Raw genomic sequence first — 18201 nt, 5'->3', positions numbered from 1 at the left:
CTTGGCTTTCGACGTTGATCTCCGTCAAAGTGGCAGACTGTACCGACGTTTCACTCTGAATTGCAGCAGGCATCTTCAGGGCTGAGATCCATAATATCGAAAAAGCATGCAATCAACTTTTTAGATTTTTACACCCGGACATTTAGTGCTTTCAAAAGAAAAAGAAGTGTCAAAAACCAAATACTGTTTTGTCCTACAAAAAAATAGCAAATTTTATAAATGTGAAGTGAACGATTGCAACTGTAGTTAAATCTGCTTATTAAAAAAATGATGTTTCATATGTTATGATTTATTTATAAAAAAAACTAACTTCTAAACTTTACCTAACATGTAATAAAAACAGAGAATTTATTTGTGTGGTTTTCGAAAAATTGCACTATTTATTCAACTTTTTATAATGATTGACACGTAAAAATATGTTCTTAAATTTCCAGTTAAATAAACATACATAGGTATAAATACTTGCTCTTACATTTATGATATAATTACGTGACTGATAGTATGCAACTGACAAAATGGTTAAGGCTACAGTAACTTCCTTTCGTCATTAAGGAAAGAAAATGTATGTTTGTTTGCAAGATGTTATACAGAAGGGTTCATTTAGTTTAAAATTAATGCGATGATAAAAAAAAACGTACAAAAGCGTCAGTAATTGAGGTGTAATGACTGAATGAATATATATATATATATATATATATATATATTTTTTTTTTCCTCAGAAAAATTCAACGTAACTGAGCTTACGAAATGGTAGAAGTGAGAACAATGGAGTGTATAGCGGCTGCAGATTAAAGGTTGCAACCTTTCCACGGGCCAAGCGGTGAACGTGATTGAACCTGCAAACCCGGGGCGTGCCACGACACGAAGGCTTTACGACGCAGTCACGCAGGCGAAGTCTCTGCCGTCGTACGACTTCCGCGAATTCCTACCCGTTGTTCCTGGCATTTCTAAACCAACGTCGACTCGAAAGTTCACGTGTTTTTTATATATATATATATATATATATATATATATATATATATATATATATAGGGAGTAAATTCATGTAAGTCGTCATCGACATGGTTCCGTGACGTCAGCTGTGAATGTGTATATATATATATATATGCATACATACAAACATACATACATACTCAGTAGAGCGCGCGCAGCCAGTACACATAACACAGGTCGACAAGTAATGCACACGACATATACCAATACCTACATATCTTATTAATACGCGTCTTCAGTCCCTGTACATCAGTGCTGTGCATTTGTGAATCGCATGTGTGTATGCAGTTAATAGTGAGTATAAAATGTATTAATATTCTCATATATATATATATATATATATATATTCCTAGTTTGAATAACGATGAAAACGGAATCTTTGTAGCAATATAACCTAAAAATTAAGAACATCGTTATTTACTTTTTTGATACCTACAATTATTACTATGCAATGCGTATTCTTTGGTAATTTAGGAGTTATTTTACTAGCGTGATGAAACAAATTTGTTGTGCGATAAAAAAAAATCTCTGAATTTTATCAAAAAATAATTTGGATATCCAAAAATAACAACTGTTTATTTATAGTTTTAATTTTTCACTTCTGTCGGCAGTTGTCATGACTGCTTTGAATTTTTTTTTAAAACAAAAAAAACATTGCAACTTCCTCGAAAAGTAGAATATTGCACTCGTTTGGAGCTAAAATACCAACTAATTGAGGCGTCGCATATACTAGGGGGGAGGGGGAAATTGCAAAGTAAGTAAGCCCACGAGTTTCTAGAAACAGCAGATCAAACATCCACGTACATCATTATCGTTAGCGCACTATTTATTCCTGAAACGGAGTGGTAAGACACAACGTTCTCTTTCCGGAGAAGCCGGGTTCGAATACAGGTTAATCCGTCTGATATCCTGAAATCACTCACTATCAAGGCAGTTTCTGTTATGGTTAGGTACTTCTCCGAAAATACTGTTATGTGCAGTTGTGTGCTATCGCATCCAGTGATCTCACTGCACGTGACGATAATTCCAAATAAATTTAAAGTATCACATTTAGTTACTCAAGCCATTGAATATATTTTATAATATGAATTTAATACTAAGAATCGCAATGACCAAAATTATAAATAAAATTATAGTATACTTTGTTGATTTCACCCCTAATACCGGCAATGCCCCAACTCTTGTCCACTGCACTTAAGCCCCTCGATTAGCTTGCGCTTTTGCCAATGCAACTGTTGAAATCAGCTGAGGTTATTTAATTATTTTGGAAACACAATAGCGCCTTCAAGCGCGTAGCGAATAAAACTTTTTCGTTGTGAATGCCGTTCACAACCGTGACGTCAGCACGACGAAATTATCTGTATCGACAGACTTTCTGATTAAAAAGATTTTCGTACTTTGATCGCGTAATTTTTTCTTAAAAATGTTTTCAAGCACAATCATTTTTTTTCGAATGACTTTTTTTATTAAAAATATTTTCCTCAAATATTTATATTAAAAGATAAGTTGTGAACATTTGTGCCCGTCATGTGTGTGGCGCGTGTTAAAATGGTCAGAAACAGTTTATATTCAATTTTTTTTATGTGTGTAACATCTCAACTTTCGGTATACGGCATTTGGTGGAAGTGATTTCTTAAACGGAACGGAACTCCGCATGTAACGAAAATATATCACCACAGTGCAGCTATCTGGGGAAGGATGTTCTAAACCAAAGTTCACAAAGCCAAAGGTAAACTTTATAGTATTAACTGTTTAATGGATTTTAACAAGATGGACACTATTTTAATAAAATTATTTGTCGAAATACAAGTAAAAATCCGGGATTTAGAATTTTTTCAAAAGTCTTTTCGCTTTTAGTTAATAGTTAAAAAAAATTCTCTGTAAATAGTATAATTCGATAGTCAACATAGCTGTTCCGGCCACGAATTTTAGCGGTGAGTGTGGAAACTACTTGTGATTCGCTTTGAGAAATGTAGTTGAAAACACAATTTGCGTATATTTTTATCAGACTCGGCATTATTAAAAAAAATTATACGTTAAATTTCGTGTCCTCATTTTATTGTGAATGTATTTCAACACGATAACATGTGAATTTGCTAGTTACCAAGGTTAGATATTACACATCACTCGCTTGCATTTGTTTGTTTATTTTCGTAGCTTTTTTGGACACGACATATCTACAATAACGCGATATTTTTCTGTCATATTACATCAGCCGCGTTGCGTCGATATTGTGATTCCAGCATGACACGTGCGTTTTTTTAATGGTACTTTACACGCTTTCGTTAAAAGTACTAGGTGTAACTATGTAACTTCACGCAGCTCATATATAGATGTATTTCTTTGTAAAGAAATACCAAACACACTCAGTATTGAAACTAGGACATAAAAATAATATCTGAACTTTTGCAAAATAGTTAAAGTCAATAAATGTGTTTTTCATGAGAGTTTTTCTTTTAACTTTAAAACTGTAATCACACTTTAATCGGTTTTATACTTTTGTGTACGGTGTATTTCTAAATTATTATATAAATAATTTTTAATATATTATATAATATGTAAAAATTAGTAAATATATAATTTAAATATATTAACTTATTAAATAATTTATTATATATAATTATATGCGACAGTTATTATTTCAAATTGTGTATTAATATAAAGCATAATAAAATTTATAGTATTTTAACCAATTGTTTTATATTTTATAACTTCTACAATATTCCACTCGCGTATTTTACGACCATAGAGGCCTGTTATCTACGTGGATATGACAAGCTTGTTTAGCAGTTATATTGAAAAATTAAGCAGTGCAATTTTGGAGCCACGAATACGTTATTTTCCTGCGCAGCCAGCCCGCTCCGTCTTCCTTATCAGCTGTTTATGGTTGAGTGACCAGGCGCAAGCGAAAACAGCTCCGAGCGAAACCACAAATGCGATCAAATGGGGCAGAAGACGCGAACCCGAGGCAAATCCACGACGTAGCAGAGAGCAAACCAACTACCAAGCTTAGGGCTGTCGTGAGTAATAAAATAGCAGGAAAGCTGCTAGAATTGCAGGTGACATAAAGAAGTCGAAAGTGGGAACCAATACTTACCTCGCCTACAAACTCGTAAGGCCCGTTATACAGTAGCACGTAAACGGAGATGGATGACGTAAACGGAGAAGTATCTCACGAAACATCTCTCTATCGCATCTTCCGCTTCCACAGTGCGCGGAAACGTAACAAATGGCAACCAATGAGGTTTCATTTCAAGGATACGAAATACTAATTTAACTAAAATATATATAGTATGCTTTTACATCATATCATGAGCAGAATTTACATATGTAATAAAAATAAATGACAAATTAATAATCGAACACTAGATATTCTTGTACTTGAAATAATTTTTTAACGTAATTAGAACATAAACAAACATGGCTACCACAGCAGCCAAAGTACACGGCTTCTATTGGTCACACGGAGCAACGTAAACGAAAGAGCTCAGCATTTCCGAGCTGATCCGTACTGGTCCGTCTCCGTCTGCGTTATGTTGTAAAAACTCTGTTGCGTAAGATCCATCTCCCTTTACGTGCCATTGTAGAGCTGGCATAACGCGGGAATCTATGCATGACCCGAAGGTGAATTCAATTATTATTTTTTTAACACAAAACTACGCTTGTTAAAATTATTCGTAGTTTTGTATGGTACAAAAAAAATGTACAAAAATGGGTACGTGACCTCTAAGAACGTCAGAAGAGAAACTTCAAAGCTATAGATATCGTAAATTTTTATTCTATAAAAATATTTTGAATACGTGTACAACTATGCGAGTACATATACGTACATGTGACTTTACAGTTATGGAAGTGTTTAAGAACGTGTGCAAACATCCGAGTGTGAAACTATGCAAGTACGCAGACATGCCATTTGGCGTTACTGTCGTCATCTCTGGGTTGTTCGGTAAGACATCTGGTGGTTAGTAAATTACGCAATGGAGGTTCGTACTGGGGGTTGACAATAATGTAATACACATGGCAAAGAAAAACGTGCTAACAGTGTCATGGTTGTCAGACTCTCTACTTCATTCTCTGTGAGTGTAAATCTTTTTTTTTTTCTCGTTAAGCATTACGTCATTGCCTCTACTTACCCATAGGCTGCCAAGAGGTTGCACTTCAAAAAGTAATTTTAATTACTCAAAATAATTATATATGTATACAGGAAATCGCACGCTATGAATTATAGTGGGTTCATATCGCTCGCGTAGGGTCAAATTTCTAGTTCGTTGCCGCTATAAAATCTACCGGGGTACCCGCTAGTTGTTTTCTGTGAAGCAGTTCACGGTAACTTGTGCGTTCTAAATATGCTGCGATTGACGCACACTGCCGAAGGTAGTCTTGGTATGTTTTTTTTCCAGAGTTGGCTGCCCTGGTAACCAAACGAATGTTTTGAAAAAGGTGCTATGGTGCTTTGGTTTCTGAATTTCATTGAGTATATGAATATTTATTTGAAGTATGGAATGCCTCAATCAAAAACAACGGGGATCCATAACAATGTCCGACTTCATTCAGAACTTGGTTGCAATTCACAATTTACGATGAAAATTATTTATACATGTATATCACCTCGATCTCCTTAAAAAAAAATGCCTATGCATGTAATAAGTTCAACTGTACGGATTACAGGTAGCGTAGACTTCTTGTTTAATTTTGTTTCCATAATTTAAGACAGGTTGTGCGTTAACTTAACCCAACAAGTCCGAAAAACAGGCAGCAACTGAGGAAACGGGAGAGAAGTCAATGTGCTACCATAAAAAAAAATTGAAATATTAGGGAAATTTCACAAGGCCTACGACGGTCCCTTACAATTAGTTAAGCAAACGGAAAAATTAGAATAAACTTACGTGGCCCCGGCCCGTCCGACTCGGCGACAGCGAACCCAGTCACGACTCGCCGAATGACGCACCACACACACTCCCGCGCGCGCGCGAACTGACTCGATCAACGGCGGTTGCTACGTGAGTGATATCCGACGAGCGCATCGGCTCAGAACGAGGGAAAACTGTGACCTCCCTTGCACGGTTCGTGAACTGAGGCCAAGTGAAGTATTTCCCCATTTGACTAACCTGCAAAGAATTTTTGTTTAGTTTTTTACTCACCCCGAGTCTGCAAGCAGCCATAAGATAAACTAGCCACGTTTGTGGCATTTATTTTTGGTCGCAAATGTAAAAGATACGTTAATTAAATAAAACTCTGGCGAAAATTCCGTTCTTCATTGTCAATGAGAAACCTATCTACATATGGTGGGGTAAGACGAGACGATGACGTCATCAGAGCGTAACGAAAGTGAAACGCTCAGAGTACAACGAAGCGTGCGACGGTCGGGAGTGGGGTGCTCGATGACGGAGATGTAAAGTGAGCTCAGAATATGGACGACAAATGGAGTTTTCGCAAGACAGCACAATCGCATATTTCAACATTTGCATACTTGCGCGGTTGCTTACTCTCATACTTCCTCACTCCTATACCTCACATATTCTCACACCTGTGCGCTCGTGCAAGTTTTTGAAATATATTGTATCCTACAAACTGATTATCCCTTTGTCTGTGAAGTTTCACCTCCAACGTGCGCTGTTGTCATGCACGCATTTTCGATGTGTAACATTTGAGCTCTCAGTATACGGCTTTTGATAGGATTAATTTCGCGAATGCGACAGAAGTTAAGGAACGGAAATGTGTAACAGACGGTGCTGCTATCTATGGTGGATGGCGCGAACCAAAGTTCACAAAGGTAATGGTAAACTCTATAGTATTAATTGTTTAATGGATTTTAACAAGATGGGCGGTATTGTAATAAAATTGAGTTTCTTAAATCAGGTCCAAAGCTGGTGTTTAGAATTTTTAAGTATTCATCGCTTTTATCAGAGCCGTTTCATCATATATTTTAAAAAATTAAGGTCTGCAAACGGAATGATTTGACAGTCTACGTAACTGCTCCTGCAGCGGATTCCAACGGCGGGTGCGTAAACTAAGCGTGATTCGCATAAAAAAAATGTAGTTGAAAACACAATTTGCGTATGTATTTATCACACACTACATTATTTTTAAGAATTTCGTGTCCGAGTTTTGGTATTGCAAATGTTTTTGCAACATGTGTACACATTAATTTACTCGTTGAGAAGCCTAAGATGTACAACAAGTTCTGTCCCTGCCCGAACACGCCCGAATATTAACCTTCGGCCAACCTCGGGATTTGTTTTATTTTTGAGCAGGAAAAATTAATTCAAATATTAAAAGTGGTCGGTTAGGTTAGCTACATTAAAACACTTTAAAACACTATGGACGGTTAGTTAGGTTAGTATAGCTACATTTAAATAAACAGAGAAATATAAATATATATAAAAAAAACCGAGGTTGGCCGAAGGTGAATATTCGGGCGTGTTCGGGCAGGGACAGAACTTGATGTACATCTTAAGCTACCCTTGCTCGTTACCGAGGTTAGATGTTACTTGTCTATGGGGAGTACTGAAAGCCTCGCTCACAATACATACACGTGTATATATATCGAGTAGTTTCTGGTCGATTGTTGGGAGGCGAGTAGGGGAGGTGGGGCGTGCAGGTGTGACGCAGGCAATCACGTGACAGCCGGCCATGCCAGCGGCAGCCAGCCACGTGACGGTACATCTGGCGTCGTGACAACCCGCCTCACGCGACGTTCCGCCAGCCTGCCGGCACATTTGTGCGGTCTCCCGCCAACCACTTTCGACGTGAACACGTCTTTAAAATTGCTTCCATAGTGGGATGCAATTAAAAAAAAAATTGTTGTCTGCAAAGTCGGTTTACGGACGATAGTTTAACGTGACAACGTCACAACAAAACATTGATTAAATGATTGCATACTTTTATGAACAAAATTGAATCATTTTTATTGAATTGTCACTATTTTGTATGGATACAAAGAAGGAGTGAAATGAAATCTACAATTTAATTGATAAATTTACTTTTATTTGCACTCATTAATTCAAATATGTTTATAACTTTAACGAAGAGATTATTTTAACAATAACTTTTATACATGTTTGCTATTTAACTTCTTCCAATCTGTGTTATTCTGTTAAGGATAGGACGATGATAGGAAAAGTAGGAAACGAATGGGAGTGTTTCAAGTTTAATGTGCCTCGAAAAAGTCAAATCGATGGTTGTTCCAATCGAGTGGAAGAGAGATAGATGCGGCGCAAGCGTGCAATGAGCGTAACGGGACACAGTGTAACGGGACAATGTGCGTTACGGTACACTTTTTCGTGCGTGGAGCCGGCGTTCATCGATTTGTTAGACGTTGTCACGTCAAAAACGAATGATAACAAAAATCGGGGGATAATGTTTGGTGTTGCAGCTACATATCTATCATCTCCATCCAAAATTTAATTACACCACTGGATAGCTGAAGGATCAAAGAACTCGTTACGCTAAGTGAGGACTGTGACACAACACGCGCGGTGTAGGAAGAAGCGCCGCCATTTTGAGGTCATTTTGCTGCATTTCGAGATTTCCATTTCGTATAACTTTTGACTCGGAGAAGGAAGCTACGACGTTCGTTTAGGTTTCAATCGTCAGCTCTTGTCAAAATATATCGACATAATATGTAAAACATTAGTGTAAAATAGTTACAGTGAATATAGATGGTGTTAAAATTTAAAAAAATTGCTTTTTTTTATCTTTTATATAAAATATTACATGTTACGTACACGTATTCACGTAAAACACACGGCCGTGTCCATGACATAGCCACACCCCATTTTTTTAATCGATTGGCACCAACCTATCGATACAGCCCAACAGAACGCCAGAGATTTATACCGGGCAGCTGCATGGTTCAGCCACGTCTGCATGATTACAGTCATAACGTGAAAACGTCCATTCGCTCGTCACAGTGATAGTCGGTCGGACTTCCCTGTGTGATAAAAATACCGTCCGAATTTGAATTGCTAATAACTACGAGACTAATAACGCATCAACAATAGTTGACGGGTAGATCATGACTGCACATGTCCGTCGCACAGTATTGCAGTGTAGGATATTGATTCGGGTGTCGTTGTTGAAGAGCTTTCGGAAACTTCTAACACCCAAAGTTACACAATCAGAATATTCGCCAGAATATAAGTGAAAATCGGGATTAATTTGAAAATTGCAAAATATGTCGTCTCATATGACTTGTAAATATGCTCAGAATGATAGAAAACGCTCAAGTCAGAGGAAAGCACGCGTCGAAAGGAATCCAAAAAGCCTTAATAGTCCAGTGCCAAGTGAATGCGAGAGAGCTACGACAGCGTCAAAATGTAAATGAGATTGATAATTAAATTAAAGAGATTGGTCATTAAATCAAAAGATTTATAATTAAAATCACACATTAATACGAAACACTTGTGAATTTATCCCGACGTTTTCACAAAAAAGCTATGGTGTGACTAAAATCTAAATGCGACTTATCTAGTTTTATCCCCCCATATAATGGCACGCACCATCTTGTTTAGGCGCCCAAAATATTGGCTGAAGCTCAGTATTTGCAGTGTGAAAACAGTTTTAAATTACTGTATGTTATGGACGTGACTGTGTGTTAACGACCGGGATTACAATTCATACTTACAAGCCATCTTCAGACTATGATAAACCACCATTTCAGCCATTGTTTTGGACGTGACAACGTCGTGATAGCGAGGTAATAAAAAAGCGACTTCATTTACGTCACAGTAAGCCGTCTCCAGACAATTCGTAACTCCATGGGCAGCTCCAAGATGTTTGTGTGAAAACCTGGCGTTGTTGTCAAGCCTACGATAGATGGCAGACTTTATGCCCAGTATGGTACCAACATTATGACAGCGAAAATAACTTTATTTTCCCTTAGTAATTTTTTTCATACATTATACATATTGATGGAAGGAATTAAACCTCCAGTTCTTAAACTTAGTTAAAAATAAGTTAATCATGCTAAACACAAGATAAAAAAATAATTCAACAATTTATCAGTTAAATGTTTCTTTTGTTACACCTCTTTGTCTTTAGGTTATTTTTCCAACTCTCTCTGTGCTGTAAGTTTAGAACTGTTCGGTATTAGTGTCAAGTGAATATGATATAGCCTAGATTAATATATAGGGCGGGACTGGACGCCGTATTTGGATGGGAATATAAGTATATTATTATTACCACGAACATGTCAGAAGATCTATAGCATGATTACAGCTTTTCAAAACGTTTGCAAAATGTTTATTGCACACAGGCACGGATAATGTATAGCGTATTTTTCGGCGGGCATAATTTCAGATTTGCAGACATATGTTTACCCCTACCAAGCACGGATGATTTGCAAAGTGTGTTTCTCTCCTATCGTAGTTGCAGATTTGCAGTCAAATGTTCACTGCGAACAGGCGCAGGTGAACCTGTAGTGCGTGGTGGTTGCAGAGTCGCAGATGAGTGTTCACTGCGAACAGGCGCTGGTGAACATGTAGCGCGTGGTGGTTTGCAGAGTCGCAGACCATCGAGGACTTCGGCGCGGCGCTGCACCTGATGCGCTCCGACCTCGAGCACCTGCGGTCCGTCTTCATGGCCGTGGAGAACGGCGACCTGGGCATGCTCAAGAGCCTGGGCATCAAGGACTCGGAGCTGGGGGACGTCAAGTTCTTCCTGGAGAAGCTCGTCAACACCGGCTTCCTGGACTAGACAGCACAGTCCACGCCCTTCGCGCGCCCGTCACACTGGCAGACCTCTCCTTAAACTCCTCTTTAACCTTCTTGTTTCCATTTTCCTTCTTCCATCCTCTGGCCCTCTCCGAGACACGTCAAACACCGCGGGCCCTCCGCCAGAGACAGATCCGAGCATTGACATCATAAAGTGACATCGCTTTTGCATTACTCTAGTTTTTTTTTTTTGTTCTGTTATTTCACGTCACCAAAATGTTTTTTTCTGTTTCGGTTGCAATCTAAATACTAAACTGTCCAAAAAAACACAAGCGGGAACTTCACCAAAAAGTAAACTGTTTTAAAATATGTACTACCATTTTGAATCTTTATCGAGCAGATTTAACCATTTTACAAGTGTAATTCTCTGAATGCAAATATTTTTTTTTATTTGTGTCCTTCGCGAGTAAATTGATACACGATGAGTTGTCAATTTTTTTTTCCGCTGTCGTGTTTGTAAGTTTCAATCGCTGCAGCCAGATACGAGGCCAGCTCAATATGGTTGCAAAAAAAATCTGCTGTCACTTTGGTTAATTTATTTCACTTCTCCTTTCCCATACGTTTCGTCTCTTGGCTTTCACTCTCTTCCGCCCGGGGAACAGAAGCTGTGTGCTTTCCTCGTCTCTTCTCGCTCCTTCGAGACCTCTGCAACGGCCGACAGCCAAGAACAGTAGACATAGATGGGGACCAACCATGCTTCGCCATGCAGCAGCCATGTCGAGTCACGTCCCTTTTATTCCCCTTCTGACCTGCCTCTAAAGCATTCAGATCCTTTTCTCACAGAAAACTATGGAAAATGGTTGCTACAGAAAATTAATTCTTTAAATTTTTTTTATGTGCCAAAATCAATCTACTATTCGAATACTTCTAAAAAATATATATCAAACCTTAGTTATTTTGTTTGACATTATAAAAAAATTTTACATTTATAAATAATTTAGGTTTAAAACAAAACATATTTGTTGGAAATCACTGGCTGTAACCTGATTGGGACTTTTTGAAGCTAGTATTTCGTCACCTAAAGCAATCCAGCCTTAAAAGTGTGATGGCCCTGTTTACGTCTTTAATTTTCGAAAACAGCTAACTTTGTTTCCTGATGAACTGTTTTCCCTGAGAATATACAGCACCATCGACTGCACATATTTTAATCGTGTTTACAGATTATGCAAATGTTTTTTTTTTTTGCCAAATCTGGTAATGTAGCCTATTTATTTATAAAGCTAAATTGTTATTAGTCAATTGATTATTTGAATTTTATTTTTAGTTTTAACACAAATATTTGCCTAAAAACAAGGAGAATCATTTTGGTGAGATAGTCACCACGTATGCACTTCTTCGTCGTACGCACGCAGAAAATCTTCAACGTCAGTTCAGTCAACAATTAACTGTGCATATAACATAATAATTCAATTCAGCAGTTAAATAAGGAAGCAAAGTTCGCAAAATTAACACAATGATTTTTCCCAAAACGTAACCAACGGAAATTTAAGCTTTATTTGGCTGTTGCTCTGTTCATCCGCGGTTTAATACATATCTAAACAAGGCAACTTTCACTTACTAGTCCTGTATTTAAAATAAAACAGCATTTGATGTGTACATTCAACGAAATTTAATCTGGTCCATCCATACCCACATCCTCTAGCAACATAAAAAAAACTCCTCTTTCAAAAAGTAGTTAAAAGTCTAAGATATAGTCACACTGATAACATTTATAGTTTTCATCGAACATTTGGCAAATAATTGTTTTATTATGTTTCTTCTTTTAATTATATTCTATTCATATGAAGAAAACAATCATATTCGTGTAAACACTACGTGTGCAGTACAATGAACCGTTTACTGTATATAACTTTCAACATATTATTAGGTTCAAAATTAATATTGTCAAAAAGGAGTAGATATTTTTTTTAATCAGTACTTAAAACAAAATTTCAACAAGTATTGCAGCAAAAGAAGTGCGAATATCAGCACGAATCGTTGAAACACTTTCCAAGAAGTTTTCTATGGTTAGGAAGATCTTGTGCTAAGTTAATGTTAAATTCGAAGCATGGTCAAACTTTCGATGCGTTCGTGGTTCGTGTGATGGGACGAATCGGGGCTGCTGCAATTGGTCACAATACTTTATTGTTTAGTAGCAAAGGTATGGAGTGCCACGCAATATTTCGCGAGCTTTTCCGAACCACACATGTCGGATTCTCACGAAGTCGGTCGCTGTCGTCTCGTTTCCCGATGTCTCGTGCTGACCTGTCAGCGAAATGTTCCACACACATCCACGTGGCGGATTTCTCTACTTGCAGACTGCCCGAGTGACGCCATTTTTCACGAAAATGAAAAGAAAAAATAATATCGTCTGCATTTATTGTTCGCATAATAAACTGTCAAAACTAAAATTATTTTTAATTATTTTTTTAGACTTACTTATAACTAAAAAAGAAATGGATCACGTGTTTGAAACTTTTCAGTTTAAAAAATATTTAATACTACTGGCTGTTTTCGATCAATTTATTTTACTTATTTTTAAGTTTCAAGTACTTTCACACACTTTAAGAATTCTGACTTAAAAATAAATTGCATTATGATATTTCTTAGAAAATTAATATGTATTGTTTTAAATTAATGTCATTGACTTAAATATCCAACTTTGTTATCAAATTCCTTTTATTCCCTCGGTGTAACTTTCCAAAACTTTAACATGGTATACTGACCGCTAATAATAATAAAAAATGACTTTCTACGTGTTATTTTTTTTTTAGTCTCGTGAACATGGCGTGGTTTAAAATGTTTACAAGTCAGTAAACAGTCCACGTATGTGTTAAATACTGAAACTGACAGCAACGGTGAGTGTTTTTTTTTTTTTTTTTTTTTTTCGAAGCACGTCACCAAACAACTGTTTACCCGGATTAGTCGAGGGCTGGGGGATTATTTACGGTTTTGTTTCCTCTATCTTTCCCCCTACTACCCAACCCTTCCGATTCGAACCTTGAACCCACGTCACTACGCCCGGTAGATGCAATACTAATTTGAAGCTGCAACCTCACGCGCGCTCGTTCACATACGAGCGTAACGTGTTGCTTAAAATACGTATTATATTTACGTTAACACTGTGTTAAACTTGTAGACTTTTTAGATTGACTTCTATTTCGCCAAATGATTACAATTATATATATACATGTGTGTTAAAATATGTTGAAAATTTTAACAAAGATAAAAATGACTGACATGTAACATTTTTTTTCGCCACGATAGAAATCAAATAAATTAGTCTCTCCCAAGTTTTTTGGTTTTCATCAGACACTAAACACAAGGTATGTGTATTTTCAAATAAGCAAAGACGTCAAACTTTAATATTTTATATGGATTAATCCCACCAGGAAAATCGTCTGGCTGTAATAGTATATTAATTTTAAGGAACATTCCGAGATTCAAGTGATTAAAAATTAAATTCATTAACTACTCTCCGTCTCCGTTGTAAAATATATACTCCGACGGGGAATTTTTTTTATTTTCCAGTGTTGAGTTTTTAACGAAACCTGATATGAACTAAGTTTGCTGTCATTCAAGTTGGGAAAATACTTGGCGTAGTGACAAAAACACATTAAACGGAATTTGGAACACGTAAATAAAAACAACGATATTGGTTTGAATATAAATACAGATGAGAGGGTGTTATTTTACATAGAAATGCGATTATTTTAATCGAATTTCGAGTAAAATAACAGGAACTTGTTTTTTTTTATCGAGAGTGTATTCCGACACGTTCTTTTCACCTTTCTTCCGTATTTTGTCGGAAAAGTAAGTAGGTTGTAGGGTAGCTACCAAAAACCAAAGACCCATACTTTCCAAATCCAGAGTTGTTCCAAACAGCTCGCCAGCGACAATGTTTTGGAAAATCTCATGTGAAACTCAAACTGCATTAGTGTTTGGCTGTGAGTTGAGATACTTAGCCTTGCGTAACTGAAATATTTACGTTGCGCTTCCTTGGAGGCAATTGTAGGGTTTACGTTCAATTGTAGTTTTACAAATAAAAAAGAAATAGTTCATCACTAGACAAGCAGGACAGTTTTCACAACTCGCAGTCATACACTTCACAGTGTTAATTTAGTTCAATGTTATTCTATTTCATAAAATTTTCCAATGTTTGTTTTCATTTGTGACAAAGTGAAGTGTGTGAAGGCACATAATATAACAATCTTTGTACTAGGATTAGAATTGGTGTTTTTGCGCCTTCTTGTCATGATGTATTTAGCTCGTCTAACAATTTCTTAAGCTATGCAGAGTAATGTACCTTTTGAATATATTAGAGAACTAATTTTTGTGTGGGGTGCGTCAGACGCGGAGAGGTTTTGAACTATTTAATCAGGGTGTAAGGGCTGGGAAGTGTTTTTCGTACCAATAATGGGACTCCCCCTTTCTATACAATTACTTGTGATCATATGGTACCATGTCCTTTAGTGTGTCCCACGTAACTCTGAGATAACTGAGCGGACTTGGGGAAAAGATTTCTATCGTCGTAGGCAAGTTCAGACGAAGGCACTGAAGTCAGACTTTTGGTAGGTAATGACATTTACGTTTCTTCGCGGCTTACGGCATTTTTTAATCTCTTTTAAATATATTACTCGTGGATGCAATGTCATGTTATCAAATGACGTAGAAACGAAATCAAACACACAAAAAAAAGTTACAAATTTCTTTTTTTACACGATTTTTTTTATCCAGCGTTCAGTTATTTGGAATATAAAATTAAATTGGAAAGTCAAATACCCGCCGTATAGCTAGATGTAAATTAAACTATTTCGAGATAATAGTTTTATAGCTGTACCTAAATCTAACACCAATAACACAAATAATTTAAACAATGGAAATAAATTCTAAAATATAATAATTTAAGATAAACTTTGTGTCCAATAAACGCTTTTATTTTTTTACCACAGAAAACATGTGAGATTAATCGTATTGCAAAAAGTTACAAAATAATAAGGGGCTAATTCGCTAATTGACAAAAATCGCTGTATTTAGTGTATCTGCCATCTAAGTTTGATACCTTCAGTTTGCCAATGTTGAAATGAGCACACAACAAAGTGTTGAGATTAATTATACACACAATATGTTGACGACGATACAAGGAAGACTCGTGTATAACCAATGCCCCAGACGAGTCATTTTGTCGTGATGAAACATCAGCCTAAGTGATAAAAAATATACTAAACAGACCACGTATGTATGTGTGCATTAAGAATTTGTATATTATACACATCCGACTTGTTGATAGCTGTGTTTGCATTTACATTGTCACTGTATAAAGCATACATATCGTTACAAATATTGACTTGCTAAGTGTAAAATTTATATTGATAAAATCGAGACATATCATTATTCGTCTGCAAAAGTGCAAAGCTTTCATGTCTGTGTATTTTCTTGAATGTTATTTTTCTTTCTTTGTAAATGACATATTTATTGTTAAGATCATGAAATATTTTATATAAATACTATTACAATGTGGGTGATGTGATATCTGAATGGGTTAATGTGTGCAGACTAATATTATGGTTTCATTGTAATATGTTAAATTAATATAAATAAATCATGAAAGGGAGTATTTTTATTACAACAAAAAATTTCATTCATTACTAATAAATACTAAACAAACGTTTTTATACGTTAAAGAAATTTTTTGAATCAGAAGTACATATTTAGTATCTATTTCGTACTTAAAATTATACTAAAAAATTGTAGTTAACTGAAAAAAATAAACAGGTAAGCACATACCAATTTTCATTTAATATGCTTTATTTTTAAAAGCAATTAATATTTATTTTCATGGCTTAATAGCTTAGTAAAACCATAATTATATTTTCATTGATCCGAGACCATTTAAAATTTTACTCTCGGCCAATTAGATTGCAGTTCATCACGGTATTATAAGGATGTTTATAAACTGATCAGATAATGTTTTGAATTATTTAAATTACAAAAAGTTAAATAACTATAGAAATCTTAAATGAATGTTTTCAAACAAAAGAAACAAAACTTTTAAGTTAAGTGGTTATAAATCAAAAGTTGACATTAATATTGAATTTCAAACCTTTGAACATTATTATGTTCTTAAAAAAAATTATTCACGCTTTGATATTTGCTTTTTTAATTGTATATTATTAAGAATTTTCATAAGTTTCTTTTTTTCTGAATATGTGACATATCCCAGGAAATGTTTGATCAATTTTCCGGGATTTTTGTACATGTCTTAGAATGTGTTGGTGGATGATTCTTGTCTATAGGGAAAATGATATGGATTGTTCAAATTGTAAAAAGAATCGTGCTTATATCATCATATATTTGTATTGTAAATAGTCATGTTGAAAATATTCACGTGTTGATTTTGAAATGTATAGACTTAGGCCTATAATTATAGAGTATTTTGTACATTTTTTTCTTATAAGTTAATGTGTCTGTGGAGTTGAATAATGCACAAAAAGCGAGAATTCCAAAATAAGGAAATTAATTAACTAATATTTATTTGTTTGTAAAACACAGACGAGCCATATTCAACATATACATATCAAAAAACCATCCTAATTGTCCATTGAGATGGATAAATCCTTGTACCGTTTCCTGTTCTTATATCATAACGAATAAGCATAAGTAAGTGTTTTTGTCCTCGATTGTGCAGCTCAATTTTGAGAAAAGTGTTATTGGAAGCTTAAAGAGTTTTGTATCATACATGTGAGAAACGATAACTACTAGGCGAGCTGTGTTCTTTTGGACTCGCGCAAAATCTTCCTGTCTCTAGATGACGACCTGACACAACTACAATCCAAGCAGACAGAACAACAGCTTTGGAAGGTATTGAGCGGGAAAGAAAAGAACCTTTCTATCAGTTGCTTCTAGCGTACATAGGATGTCACAATGTCATTAGTTCATACCTACCCCTAGCTGAATTAACTCTCTCATTGTAATGTTTTGAATACTGTTGTCTTTCCTTATATTATGTGGTAAATGGATAAAGAGACCAAACTGTTATATTAAGGTGATGCGTCTTCTAACACGATTTAGAACAGAAATACACAGTTAGTTTATTTTCGTTAGATACGTAAATGGTAATAAAGATAGCAAAATATATTTTTGGAGGAAGTAAAATGGAGCCTAAAGCTAATTATGTATTACATTATTTATTTACTTCTAAAAATCATCACAGCAAAAGGTAATATTTATTATTTAAGCATTGTTTTAGTATGTTTTGACGAAAATTTTAAAACATAAATTTTAAACAAAACTACAACCTACTTATTACTAAATCTTCTTCTGATAGGAAAACCAATTAAATATTGTTTTCAAATGCAATTCTTGTAATATGTTATCTGATGATTATGTAGAAATGTATTTTTAAGTATCTTAGTTTATGAAAACAGTGTAAAATATTTCCCAGAGTAATTTTATGTTTATGAACTTGTGTATTCAATTCTTATATGGTAAAATTAATTAAATTTTTAGCAAACCT

General features: G+C 35.5%; 1 protein-coding gene across 1 annotated transcript in view; it reads left to right on the top strand.

The window, feature by feature from the left end:
- Window positions 1-18201, top strand: part of LOC134538708 (IDLSRF-like peptide) — a 298553-nt gene extending 280352 nt beyond the window's left edge. The window contains exon 4 of the mRNA XM_063380147.1: window positions 10496-18201. Within this exon, the coding sequence (XP_063236217.1) occupies window positions 10496-10689 (194 nt within the window). The 3' untranslated portion in view covers window positions 10690-18201. The remainder of the gene's footprint in view (window positions 1-10495) is intronic.

This window comes from Bacillus rossius, chromosome 14 (assembly GCF_032445375.1).
Source record: "Bacillus rossius redtenbacheri isolate Brsri chromosome 14, Brsri_v3, whole genome shotgun sequence".
NCBI classification, from domain to species: Eukaryota; Metazoa; Arthropoda; class Insecta; order Phasmatodea; family Bacillidae; genus Bacillus; species Bacillus rossius.
Note: the sequence above shows the minus strand (reverse complement) of the source record. Positions and strands in the feature narration are given on the sequence as shown.